The 12,470-nt window shown below is 39.2% G+C and overlaps 2 protein-coding genes across 6 annotated transcripts in view; both read right to left on the bottom strand.

The window, feature by feature from the left end:
- Positions 1 to 7,289, bottom strand: part of galnt8b.2 (polypeptide N-acetylgalactosaminyltransferase 8b, tandem duplicate 2) — a 9,955-nt gene extending 2,666 nt beyond the window's left edge. For both annotated transcript variants that reach the window (XM_017411661.3, XM_025004969.2), the window contains exons 1-7: positions 7,004 to 7,289; positions 6,622 to 6,826; positions 5,895 to 6,129; positions 4,111 to 4,277; positions 3,848 to 4,031; positions 3,578 to 3,775; positions 2,260 to 2,374 (exon numbers count right to left, since the gene is read on the bottom strand). In XM_017411661.3, the coding sequence (XP_017267150.2) occupies positions 2,260 to 2,374; positions 3,578 to 3,775; positions 3,848 to 4,031; positions 4,111 to 4,277; positions 5,895 to 6,129; positions 6,622 to 6,826; positions 7,004 to 7,153 (1,254 nt within the window). In that variant the 5' untranslated portion in view covers positions 7,154 to 7,289. The remainder of the gene's footprint in view (positions 1 to 2,259; positions 2,375 to 3,577; positions 3,776 to 3,847; positions 4,032 to 4,110; positions 4,278 to 5,894; positions 6,130 to 6,621; positions 6,827 to 7,003) is intronic.
- A 1,290-nt stretch (positions 7,290 to 8,579) lies between these two features.
- rad51ap1 (RAD51 associated protein 1) lies at positions 8,580 to 12,053 on the bottom strand. Of its 4 annotated transcripts, none has more exons than XM_025004922.2 (9): positions 11,804 to 12,053; positions 11,680 to 11,726; positions 10,874 to 11,009; positions 10,063 to 10,166; positions 9,899 to 9,973; positions 9,678 to 9,794; positions 9,395 to 9,580; positions 9,172 to 9,312; positions 8,580 to 9,082 (listed from the first exon to the last, which is right to left on the bottom strand). In XM_025004922.2, the coding sequence occupies exons 1-9, from the start codon at positions 11,818 to 11,820 to the stop codon at positions 8,961 to 8,963; spliced, it is 945 nt and encodes a 314-aa protein (XP_024860690.1). In that variant the 5' UTR covers positions 11,821 to 12,053; the 3' UTR covers positions 8,580 to 8,960. The 4 variants fall into 4 exon arrangements, with proteins under 4 accessions (XP_024860690.1, XP_017266993.1, XP_017266994.1 ...); XM_017411504.3 differs by having other exon boundaries at positions 9,172 to 9,309; XM_017411505.3 differs by having other exon boundaries at positions 9,899 to 9,970.
- Positions 12,054 to 12,470: the final 417 nt, after the last annotated feature.

The raw sequence follows: 12,470 nt of genomic DNA, 5'->3' as shown, positions 1-12,470 counted from the left end.
AAGTTAAAACAATTCCCTCTTCCAGCTACCTCCCTCTGAAGGGTTTGTAGGGAAACATTGCAATGTCACTTCCCAAGCAATGCCTGGGTCTGCTCCAACTGCACCATGAACTAAACACCTGTCCTGGAAGCTGATGTATACACCTTACTATAGTATGTGTTTTTTTAGAAATTTGGACAACTTACTATAGTATGTGTTTTTTAGAAATTCAAACGACTTACTATAGTATGTGTGTTTTTAGAAATTCAGACGACTTACTATAGTATGTGTTTTTTAGAAATTGGGACAACTTACTATAGTATGTGTGTTTTTTTAGAAATTCGGACGACTTACTATAGTATGTGTTTTTTTAGAAAGTCGGACGACTTACTATAGTATGTGTGTTTTTTAGAAATTCAGACGGCTTACTATAGTATGTGTTTTTTTAGAAATTCGGACGACTTACTATAGTATGTCTTTTTTAGAAATTTAGACGACTTACTATAGTATGTGTTTTTTAGAAATTCGGACAACTTACTACAGTATGTGTGTTTTTTAGAAATTCAGACGACTTACTATAGTATGTGTTTTTTTAGAAATTCGGACGACTTACTATAGTATGTCTTTTTTAGAAATTTAGACGACTTACTATAGTATGTGTTTTTTTTGGAAATTCGGACGACTTACTATAGTATGTGTGTTTTTTTAGAAATTCGGACGACTTACTATAGTATGTATGTTTTTTTAGAAATTCTGAGGACTTACTATAGTATGTGTTTTTTAGAAATTCAGACGACTTACTATAGTATGTGTGTTTTTTTTGGAAATTCGGACGACTTACTATAGTATGTATGTTTTTTTAGAAATTCTGAGGACTTACTATAGTATGTGTTTTTTAGAAATTCCGACGACTTACTATAGTATGTCTTTTTTAGAAATTCGGACGACTTACTATAGTATGTGTGTTTTTTTAGAAATTCGGACGACTTACTATAGTATGTGTTTTTTAGAAATTGGGACGACTTACTATAGTATGTGTGTTTTTTAGAAATTCGGACGACATACTATAGTATGTGTTTTTTAGAAATTCGGACGACTTACTATAGTATGTGTTTTTTAGAAATTGGGACAACTTACTATAGTATGTGTTTTTTAGAAATTGGGACGACTTACTATAGTATGTGTTTTTTAGAAATTCGGACGCTTTACTATAGTATGTTTTTTTAAAAATTCGGACAACTTACTATAGTATGTGTTTTTTTGGAAATTCGGACAACTTATTATAGTATGTGTTTTTTTTAGAAATTCAGACGGCTTACTATAGTATGTGTTTTTTAGAAATTCGGACGACATACTATAGAATGTGTTTTTTTAGAAATTCAGACGACTTACTATAGTATGTGTTTTTTAGAAATTCAGACGACTTACTATAGTGTGTTTTTTAGAAATTGGGACGACATACTATAGTATGTGTTTTTTAGAAATTTGGACGACTTACTATAGTATGTGTGTTTTTTTTAATAATTCAGACGACTTACTATAGTATGTGTGTTTTTTTAGAAACACAGACGACTTACTATAAGGCTTCCAAAACCACAAAAAAGAAACATACTGTAGTACATGTCATTTTAGGTCGTTTAAGATGCCTTCCTATAGTTTGTGTGATTTTGGTCAGGGTACTCTTAGTATTGTTTAGGCTCACAAACTGCACCACCAAAATTAGTTAGCAATTCACAAAGTACATGACTTGAGGTCATATTTAATAATAAGTCATACATGACATACACACAAAGACTAATACGCATACAAATATGTGTATGTATATATATATATATATATATATATATATATATATATATATATATATATATATACATACACACAAACAAATATACACTTATAGAAATACACACGTACATACATTCAGAAGTACAAACAAACATTTACACACACCTATTTACATACAGGGTTTTCTTTTTTAGGTGTGTGTGCATGTGATGCATGTCTTCTTGCAGCCATTACATAACAGGACAACAACAACAAAAAAAGTGTAAAAGAACAAATTTTTTTAGGAGGGGGGGCATAAACAGTAACACATCCTACATTGACTCAAGTAACTAAACAGAACTCTAAATCTGTTTAGTTGTCCATGTTATTTCTTTAATTATCATTAAAATGTAGATAAGAAAACAAATGAATACATAAAAATAATGAAAAAAAAACAAGTACATAAAAATAAACAGATCTGTGCACGACGCACGCTGCTGCAGGACTTCTTACCCGGATGCCAAGCTCCACATTTTCACCTCCGTATATTTTCATTCCACTGTCAAGACTTCCGATCTCTCCGAAGAACTTGCGATCGGCAACAAGGATCCCCATGACGGAGGGGCTCCTGGTGACATCATCAGGGGAGGGGGGGGGGAAATAAATAAATAAAGAGAAAAATACTATCATCGGGGTAAAACAATGTGACGCATGTATAGTGTTTTAGCTCCAGTGATTCAGGTTTGGTTACAAGATTTAAAGAAAAATTCTGTTATGTGGCTAAAGATTTAAAAGTGGTTCTTTTCTAAGCTACTGAATGTGTTGCCAACATCTGTGCCATTTAGAAACCTTATGTCAGAATAATTTACAAGTCAGAGTTAGGTGATTTACTGGAGGCAAACTTTTACAGACCCTAGGAAAGCTTGAATAAGCAACGCTTAAGATTACAATTTAAAAAAGGAAGTTTGGCTCCTTGGAAGATCATCGGAAAGTAATACAAAAAAACAAAAGTTTTGGCGGTTTGCTGCTCTGGAGCATACAGGTGTGAGTTAGCGCCATGACAAGAAAGATAAACATCGGTAATAACCTTAGAGAAGCAACTATTGCTGCCCGTCAAACTAGGAAGTGTTAAAGGCCTTACTCAAACAATTTGGAGAGATCCCAGTGAGAAAAGATTCTGTGGATGCCCCAGGAAATTCACCCAGAATTCAGGCTGTACAATGTTTAGCCAAATTGTTAGCAGTTAGCAGCTGAGGGTCAAAGTTCACGACCGGACAGTCAGAAAAAGACAGAACAAGTGTTGCAGTTTTTTCTTCTCTCCAAAAGCAACACCAGCAGCGTGACTTCTTTTGCGAAGCCGCGTCTGAATAAACTAAGAGACTTCCGGAACGTTGCCCTTGGTAGAGATGTTTACCCACAAATCACAGCAGCATGTCTGGAGAAAACCAAACGCAGCACGGCAGCACGAACAACCCTCGAGCTGAGGTGTGAGGTGACTGATTCAGGATGGAGTATGAGAACGACTCTCCTCACACTTCTAGACATGACCAAAACTTAGAATCTATAAAATCAACTCATTATCCCCATTAGGGTGCATTTTGAACAAATAAAACCTGTTTTTTACCTGAGTCGTTGTAGTAAAGAGTAAACTGTAAATAAAGTCTTTTTTATTTTTTGCTGGACTTCTTGTTTTTCTCTACCAGAGGAAGTTGACCTACATGACCCCGCCAAAAATATATATTTTTCGGCATTATATCGTGCAGAGTTCTCAAGAATAAAGCTCAGCTTTTCCCTGGCTTTGTTGGATTAATTAGACGAAGGAGACTCTTACTTGCCGGGTTGGGACTCGTCCTTTAAGGCGTACCACTCAGGCCTGAAGGCCACGTACATGCACCACAGCGCCCAGTCAAAGCCATGAGCGCTCGTCGTGTAGGGAACGAGCGTCAAGTCGTCGAAGTTGACTTTGTCAAAAACCGGCGTCAGTATCACGGTGCGGTCCTCCTTGATCCAAGCCAGCAGAGGCTCTGCCCTGCACACACTTTTTACATCAGCATCCAAAGTTAAGTCATATTATCTCGGTCTGCTCAGCACTTGAACCCACCACTGCACGTGGACTTCTATGTGGGCGTCCAAGATGGCCACCACGTCGCCCACAGCTGCCCTCCACCCCGACAGTCTGGCCTGAGTGAGGCCGAGCTGCTCTGAGTGCCGCACCTTCCTCATCAGGCCTGGCCGCTCCTCGTGGACGGAGTCTATGTACTCGTCCAGTTTCTCCATTAGATCCTCTGGAGGCGTCAGAACCACATCGACACAATCAGTCATTTTAAAGTCCTGAACAGGGGGGGGGGGGACGGTCGGACGTACCGTTGGTGCTGTGATCGTCCACCAGGATGATTTCCTGCAGCAGCCGGGCGGGCGTCCTGTCAACGACGCTGCGGACGGCCCGCTTGATGACAGACAGAGCTTCGTCCAGGTAGATTATCACAACGCTGAGGGACGGAAGGTCCTCCGGATACTTTTTCTCCGCGCATCTGGGAGCAAGCAAAGTGTATTCACACGCAATAAAGATTTAAGACTGAAACTGAAAATCCGAAAAAGAAAAAGGAGTTGAAAGCAAATCAATGATTTCCCTTTTTCCCCTCCATTGAACATGTACACAAATCTGCGCACAAATGTGACATTTAATTAACCTTTTAATAAAAACAAATTAATCTTCTGCAGATGTTCCATGCTGGGTGTAATTTCAAATAAAGACTGTAAATATATATTATATATATATATGGATCAAAACAAACCGAGCAGGACTGTTTAATAAAATTTTCCCTGAGTGTTTGCAGTGGTTTTTGTTGCTCAAAGGTAAAATATCAAAATTCTTCTTCTTAAAGAAAAAGGGTTTGGCTGTAATATAAAAGCATAATGTGACAAGTTTAAACCTTGCTTCATGTAATGTTTTCTACAGGGTAGGATCTTTATATGGATACAGCTTATTAAAATGGGAATGGTTGGTGATATTAACTTCCTGTTTGTGGCACATTAGTATATGGGAGGGGGAAACTTTTCAAGATGGGTGGTGATCATGGCAACCATTTTGAAGTCGGCCATATTGGATCCAACTTTTGTTTTTTCAATGGGAAGAGGGTCATGTGACACATCAGACTTTTGGGGAATTTCACAAGAAAAACAATGATGTGCTTAGTTTGAACGTAACTTTATTCTTTCATGAGTTATTTACAAGTTTCTCACCACTTATAAAATGTGTTCAAAGTGCTGCCCATTGTGTTGGATAGTCGATGCAACCCTCTTCTCCCACTTCCACTTCCTGGAAAGTGGTTTAGTCGTGGGCCAGTTGAATGGCCCCCAAGGTCTCCCGATCTGACCCCCTTAGACCTTTATCTTTGGGGTCATCTGAAGGCAACTGTCTATGCTGTGAAGAAACGAGATGTGCAGCACCTGAAACTACGGATACTGGAAGCCTGTGCTCGCATTTCTCCTGCGGTGTTTCTATCTGTGTGTGAAGAGTGGGAGAAGAGGGTTGCATTGACAATCCAACACAATGGGCATAAAGTTATGTTAAAAAAACCAAGCACACCATCGTTTTTCTTGTGAAATTCTCAATAAGTTTGATGTGTCACATGACCCTCTTCTCATTGAGAAAACAAAAGTTGGATCCAAAATGGCCACCATGGCCACCACCCATCTTGAAAAGTTTCCCCCTCCCATCTACTAATGTGCCACAAACAGGAAGTTAATATCACCAACCATTCCCATTTTATTAAGGTGTATCCATAGAAATGGCCCACCCTGTACTTAAACTGGTAAATAAATGCAATAAAACAATATATGGAATATATGTATAAAAAAAAGACACTTTTACACCATGATTTGGTAGTTTTTTTTGTTTTAAGTAGAAGGTTTAGGCTGAAATCTATGAATGAATGATTTGATCTTTCAGCTCCAAAAGACCAAAGAAATGCAAATTCAACAAGTCAAAGGACAAAGAAGCTGCAGGAGCGATAATAAATCCTTCAGTTGTGGACATTTTCTGCAGAATGGATGAGGATGATGAGGTAGGTGTGTGTGTGTGTGTGTGTGTGTGTGTGTGTGTGTGATGAAGGCGTTTCCTGCTGGCAGCAGGATGTGCGGCTCACCTCGGAGGCCTGGTGTCGGGGATGTCTCTGTTGAGAGGCAGCCGGTCGCTGAGGAAGGCGTTGTAGCCGTACTTCTGAAACAACCTCTCCGCCTCCCTCTGCTCCTCCTCCAACAGGTCGTCGCCCCACTTGCTGAACAGATACGAGTTTGGGAACAGCTTCCTCACCCCCTTCTCCTTCTTCTTCACCACCTCTGCCTCCTGTTCCCTCCGTTCATATTTCTCCATCAGACTCACTGGGAACAACAGATACATTTGCTTTGTGCATTATTCCACTTGTAGCGACCGCCACTCCCTGAAGGAGCAAATATTAGTCCGTGTCGGTGCCGCCTTGAACATAAGCCAATTAAGCTTCTCAAACAGTTTAACGTGCAATCATGTCAAGGCTTTTGTTTCTTATGTTGACTCGAACAGCATGACTTGTAGAAATGGAAAACAAACATGTGCTGGTTGCTTTAATTTGTTTGTCATTCTGCTGAAAATTAACCTGAGGGTGTTTAATCAAATGCATAAAAGTAACAGACAAATTATTATTTTCTAGGTTTCTGTTAATATATCTACATTGTTTTTACAAATCTTGTCATGAAGCAAACTAAATGCCAAAAGACTGGAAGTGAACTCTATTTTAAGAAGACAAAAAAGGGGTTGGGTTTTGATTTTTCCCCCTGCATAATATCTTTAATAAAATCGAGCAGCCGCATGAGAAAACCCAGAAAACATGGACTCACGCAGCCTGTTGATGTGTCCCTCCATCATGTCCACCCTCCTGAGCATCCCCCGTCCCCTCACGGTCTCGTTGTGGCGGGCCCCCTGGAGTCTCCCTGGACGGGTGTGGACTCCCGTCTCCATGGACCTGAGGTACAAGGAGGCCAAGGCCAGGAGCAGGACGGCCAGGAAGCCTTTCATCCAGCCGGACCTCATCCTGCTGCTCAGCTGAAAGAGAAGGTTGAGAAAGTTGAGAAAGTTTTTCCCTTAAATCCAGGCTCACCTTCCTCCCTGCCTCCACACCCATTCTGCACACACACATTTAACAGGCACACAAATGCATACACACACTAAAAACACATTTATTTTTGCAATATTATCTGATAAAGAGGATTTTTTTGTTACCATATTCAGAGGTTTTAGTCCCAGTTTTCCTTCAGCTGCTTCTTCCATGAGTCTCACCTGGGAGGCCAGGTGTTCCTGATTACCTGAACCCTCAGAGGGATGGAAGACCAGCAGAACTCTGCAGGAACAGGAGTTTTGAACCAGACCCATCAGGCGTGGCCTTCTTCGAGCTGCACTGCCAACAGCGTTTCATTAAGGCGGTTTGATTCGAAATTCAGGGGAAGCTACGAGTCGGATTTCTGTGCCAGGAAATTAAAAACGCTCAGGCTTTCCTGATCCGTGTCGTGTTTTCCTTGCTGCGAAATGTCAAAGTACAAACATTTAACCTAACATATAAAGAAAACAAAACCTTCTGAGATTTATTTCTGCAACTGTGCAGTCACAGATTTTTAAACAAATAAAAAGCACATATATTAAAATTAGCTTTTTGTCTTCATATTTTGGAATAAAAATGAATATGCTACACATCTTTGGTTGTTCTTGACTTTTTGTTTGCTACTAACAAAGTGCATCACTTCAGTTTCCTTAAAATATTTAAAGTGTAAATTTAATTAAATGTCTAATTTGTGCCTAAAATATTTAGCTGAAGCTGATCTCCCAAGCAGGCAGGAGACACGGACACACAAAGAAAGGAAGAGCTTCACATTTACTAAAATAGTCACAGAATGTGTATAAATATTTAGATTTACTGACATTAGCTGTGTGTCAAAACCTCCCCTGTTGTAAACAATTATGTCAAAAAGCAAAATCGTTCGGTTCCATTTATGTCATAAGAATTATTTTGTGAGTTCAAGGTTCTCATCTTAACATCCAGCTGAATTTTAAGTTCCACGAAAGCTCTACTTTTTATTCAGTACATGTTGATTTTTCTAATTTGACACTATGGGTCATATTAGCCTAACTTTCCTGCAATGTTCTGAGTTGGTCTTGATCAGTAAAAAAAAAAAGTTAGATTTACTTAATTTATTTACAAGATTTCAACATCTCTCCAAAGCCCGAGGAGCAAATGAAGCACACGTGGAAGTAAGTTAGATGAAAATACATTTTAAGCAAAGTGGTGAAGTTGGATTGAAGCTGTATTCGGTTGGTTTAATGTTTCAGTACAACAAAACCTGCTTATTTGAACTGTTAAAAAAAGCTGCAAACTTTAGGTTCAAGAGAAAATAAGTGACTCAAACACCCGGATTTTGTGTTTTAGCGCGTAGTCTCCTGGGACGTAAAATAAGAGCTAAAACCCAACATTGTTCTGTAACGCCTCAATATTTGCTTTAACAGCAACTTTGTCTAAAGATGTCCGTAGAACGCGCTTTGTTCTCAAAGTCCACACAGCTTGTTTGAGACTAGAATATTTTCTGTACTAAAGAGCAAATAAAAACACTAACAGGGATCATATAAGGATTAGTAAAAATAAATAATAATTTGGAAAAAATTGGACTTGTGTAAAGAATTTAGATAAGTACCCTTAAATGCATTTTCTGAATTTGCTGACATCATTTAATTTAATTAATTGTGTTATTAAACATGTCAGGCGTGAACTTTGATTTGACTGAACCTGGTGTGGAAACGGCGCATTCGCGATTGTGTGTGTTTCATTTTTATTTCTTTTATGTATGTACACAATATACAGGAGTAAAAATCAGGATGAACAAGGGAATAAAAACAAAACAAAAACAGATACCCTTTTCTTTCTTTGACACAAACCGACAGCTGCTGCTTCCTGAGCCGACTCAGAAATCGTTAAAGTCGACAGACAGTCATGAAACAGAAGCTCCATCTGTGGGTGTCAGAGTCCAGGAAATAACCCGCAGCTACTATGGTGGGTTTTATTTTCCTCCTCACTGAATCGTCGTGTTTCCTGTCAGATGATGAGAAAATTTATATATTGGAGCATCTGTTTAGAAAAGAAACAAACTAAAAAAAAAAGGGGACAGCATGAATTCGCCCCCAGCTGTCCAGGTCAGTGACTCGTGACGCTCGGGTGAAGAGGTTTAACTCGAACGAGGCGGGACAGTCCCAGTCGCAGACCGGGAGACTTCGCGGCCGGAGTGTGAGACGCCGCGGGGCTTTTACCTATTTGAGCTGAGGAACAACAAAAAACAAACAAACAGTTAAATTGTGAGCGCACGTGAAGCGTCGGTGAACAGAGAAGCGTCAGCGCTGCTGTTCACCTGGAGGGGTCCACTTAGGTGTTCTGCCCCCTGCTGGGCTCGGAGAGATCTCGGGCTTCGGCGCAGAAACTGCCGAGGATGAAGCGGGTCTTGCGGCGGCAGATTTGGCCGACGGCGGAGTTCTCACTGAGGCGGGAGCTGCTGTGAGACGAAAGTTAATTTAATGTAAAGAACAAAGTAAACCCAGAAGGACCGAAACCCGTTCCAAGCCCCAGAAACGTACCTGGTGACTGCGGTTTTGAACTCTGTGGTTTTGATGGTTGCTTTTGTCTTTTGGACGCAGGAGCTGGTGTGGTTTTGTCTTTTTTAGTCACTTTCTCCTTCTTTTTCGTCTTGCTGACCTTCTTTACCGTAAACTCCTCCTCTTCGCTCTCGGCCGGCTCGCTGTAATCTTCATCACTTTCTGCATCTGCAAAACGTTGCGGCACCCACGACAGCGTGAGGGAGGTTGTTTAAAAACATTCTGACTTGACACAAAAAGAGCCTAAAATAATAATAATAATAACCTGGAGTCAGTTTGGGTTGATAGTCTTCATCTTCATCCTCTGTTTTTTGGACCTCAGCAGCTTTTCTCCGTCCGGCGGAGGCTGCCGATCTTTTCTCTGATGTGATTCTGTCCAGGCCTGAAGATGACAATTATTTAAAAAAATAAATAAATAAATAAAAGCATTTTTTCCCCTCTGGTATGAGGCCATATACTAAAAAGAGTTGGGGGGTTTTTTTATACCTAAAACGGCAGCATCCACGCTGCAGTTGGACAGGTGCAGAGAAGCTGGGTCCGTGTTTTCGTCTTTGACGTCTGCTGCAGAAAATTGACAAAGAATAAAGTCGCAGATTTTCAGAAAAAAAAAACAACTACGCGAGGTGTGGATTTGGAATGCCAAAGCAAACCTTTACTGTTGGGAGCGTCCTTTAGTCCCTCCGAGTTATTGAGCAGGGACAGCGTGATGGCAGCTTCAAGATCTCTTTCATACAACTTTTCATCCAGCGGTTTTCTGAAATAATTATCATTGTTGACAAGATTTAGGTCATTTTTTCCCTCAGCTTAAAGCTTCTATATCTATAGGCAATGATGAAATCTGTCTCGGTGGTTCTATTTAAATGGCTGCCAGGTCAATAAAACAGCAAAGTGCCACTTTTATCCAAACTTTCACTTATCCCTCTGATAGCACATAAGTATAAATCATATATAAACTTTACCTCTTTATTTGTACAGAAAATAAAACCTGCTTAAAGTAACTATCTAAACTGTTAGAACCACGACTTTATATACGAATTTTTAAGCATAACAAAAGAAAGAGTTAAAAACGTTGCATGTGAATTGTTAATAACATTTTTTTTTTGTTTGGAATACGTAAAAGAAACAGATTTTTTTGCCAGCTTGTAACTTAAATATTCTTACATTCATTAAAATGAAAAGCATATGCAAGTACTTCTCCGCTCCGTCCTTCTCAGCCACTGTGTCCTTGGGCAAGACACTTCACCTGCCTCGCCTACTGGTGGTGGTCAGAGGGCTTCTGTCAGCCCGCCCCAGGGCAGCTGTAGCTTACCACCATCAGTGTGTGGATGAATGGGTGAATGATTGTAGTGTGAAGCGCTTTGGGGTCCTTGGAGTAGATAAAGTGCTATACAAGTGCAGGCCATTTACCATTTTACTATTTACTTGAAGCAAGCATGATTCTGGACTTGGCTCGTCACCCACCTGCTCTTCTCGCTCTGCATCGATTGGGAGTTCGTCTCCTGACTCGAGGACTTGCTTGTAGGTCTCCTCTGCTCCTGTCCCACATCCTCTTTGGCCTTTTTGCTCGGCGGTGCTTTCGCACAGGCAAAATCCTCATCTGACACAAAATGAAGATGGAGAACAAACAGATATTTGTTGGGAGAGAAAACTGGCTGCTTGGTATCACGTAGAAACTCCTCTCCTGATATTTATTTAAGTCGAACAAAAAGGATGTGACTGAGCTGTCTCTGTTGAATATTTGGTGGGATTATTTTACCAAAGGTGCATCTGTTAACCTGGCAAGATTACCATATGTATGTTCTTGTATATAATGTTCTTGAAGTAATTATGCTCAGAGTTTTAGATTTAGATCAAACATAAAATGTGTTATTGAATCCTTTCATTATAATATATTTGCGAGAATAATATATTTCATAATATATTTGAGTTAAACTTGTTCATCTTTATAATCGGTCCTGATTTGAAGTCACTGCTTCAAGTTTGACATTCATTAAATAGAAGCAAAATAAATCTGATTACTGGTACTTATCACAAAATGAAGATTATTTTAAAAGTCAAACAGACATGAATGCACTTCATGATCATCGTTTTCAGGCTAAATGTTTGGTTTAAATGGTTTAAAGGCTGAGCATCAAGCTGGGAAGCAAACATATTTCAGCACATTTTTATGCAGGGTTACTACATAAATTACCATTTCACTGAAACAAAAGTAGGGCGATACGTGTAGGAAAGTAAGATCAATATGGAGGATTTGGGATTTAACTCACCGTCGTCAAAGTCTTTGCCTTCGCAGTAATTCACAACCTTTGTTTTCCTGTATGAAAACAACCAATAACACAATTAATGAGTAAAAGAGGGCAAAAACCGACGCTGACAGAAGTGTCTGCTCACCTTGATGGTCGGTCCATAACTTGGAAAAATAGAGGTTTTTTAAGCTAACAACATAAACAGATGGTTGCCGCAAAACGACCTAACTAGTTATAAGCTGGCAAAGTCGCTGGCCTAGTTAAAGTAAACATGATAAAAGCTATAAATTAAAGTGTAATTTTTAGCTAAAACGTTCAACTTTCTGGTTGTTTTCGTTACAACAGTTCTGTTAACCGCGGCGGCTCGCTGCGTTCATCCTTCCCGCCTGAACTGACAGGAAGTGACGTTGTGTTTACTAAGCTGACGAACCCGGAAGCTGATTCGTTTCCATTTTATTTTTGTATTTATTAAATAAATCGAAAAACGTAAACGTTTTATATGAAACAAAAACAGAAACTTTGGGATTTATATTTACAAATAATTCGAACGATTTAGTTTTGTTTTTACTATTTTAAATAAATGCAAAATATTTGTCGAATCTGTTACTTTTTTCATAAAACTTTATTTGAACATAACAACTGACAAACCTAAACCAATGACTACAGGTGCTGGTCATAAAATTAGAATATCATGAAAAAGTAGATTGATTTCAGTAATTCCATTTAAAAAGTGAAACTTGTATATTATATTCATACATTACATACAAACTCATATATTTCAAATGTTTATTTCGTTTAATTTTGATGATTAC

This window comes from Kryptolebias marmoratus, linkage group LG18, assembly GCF_001649575.2.
Source record: "Kryptolebias marmoratus isolate JLee-2015 linkage group LG18, ASM164957v2, whole genome shotgun sequence".
In the NCBI taxonomy this organism is placed as follows: Eukaryota; Metazoa; Chordata; class Actinopteri; order Cyprinodontiformes; family Rivulidae; genus Kryptolebias; species Kryptolebias marmoratus.
Note: the sequence above shows the minus strand (reverse complement) of the source record. Positions and strands in the feature narration are given on the sequence as shown.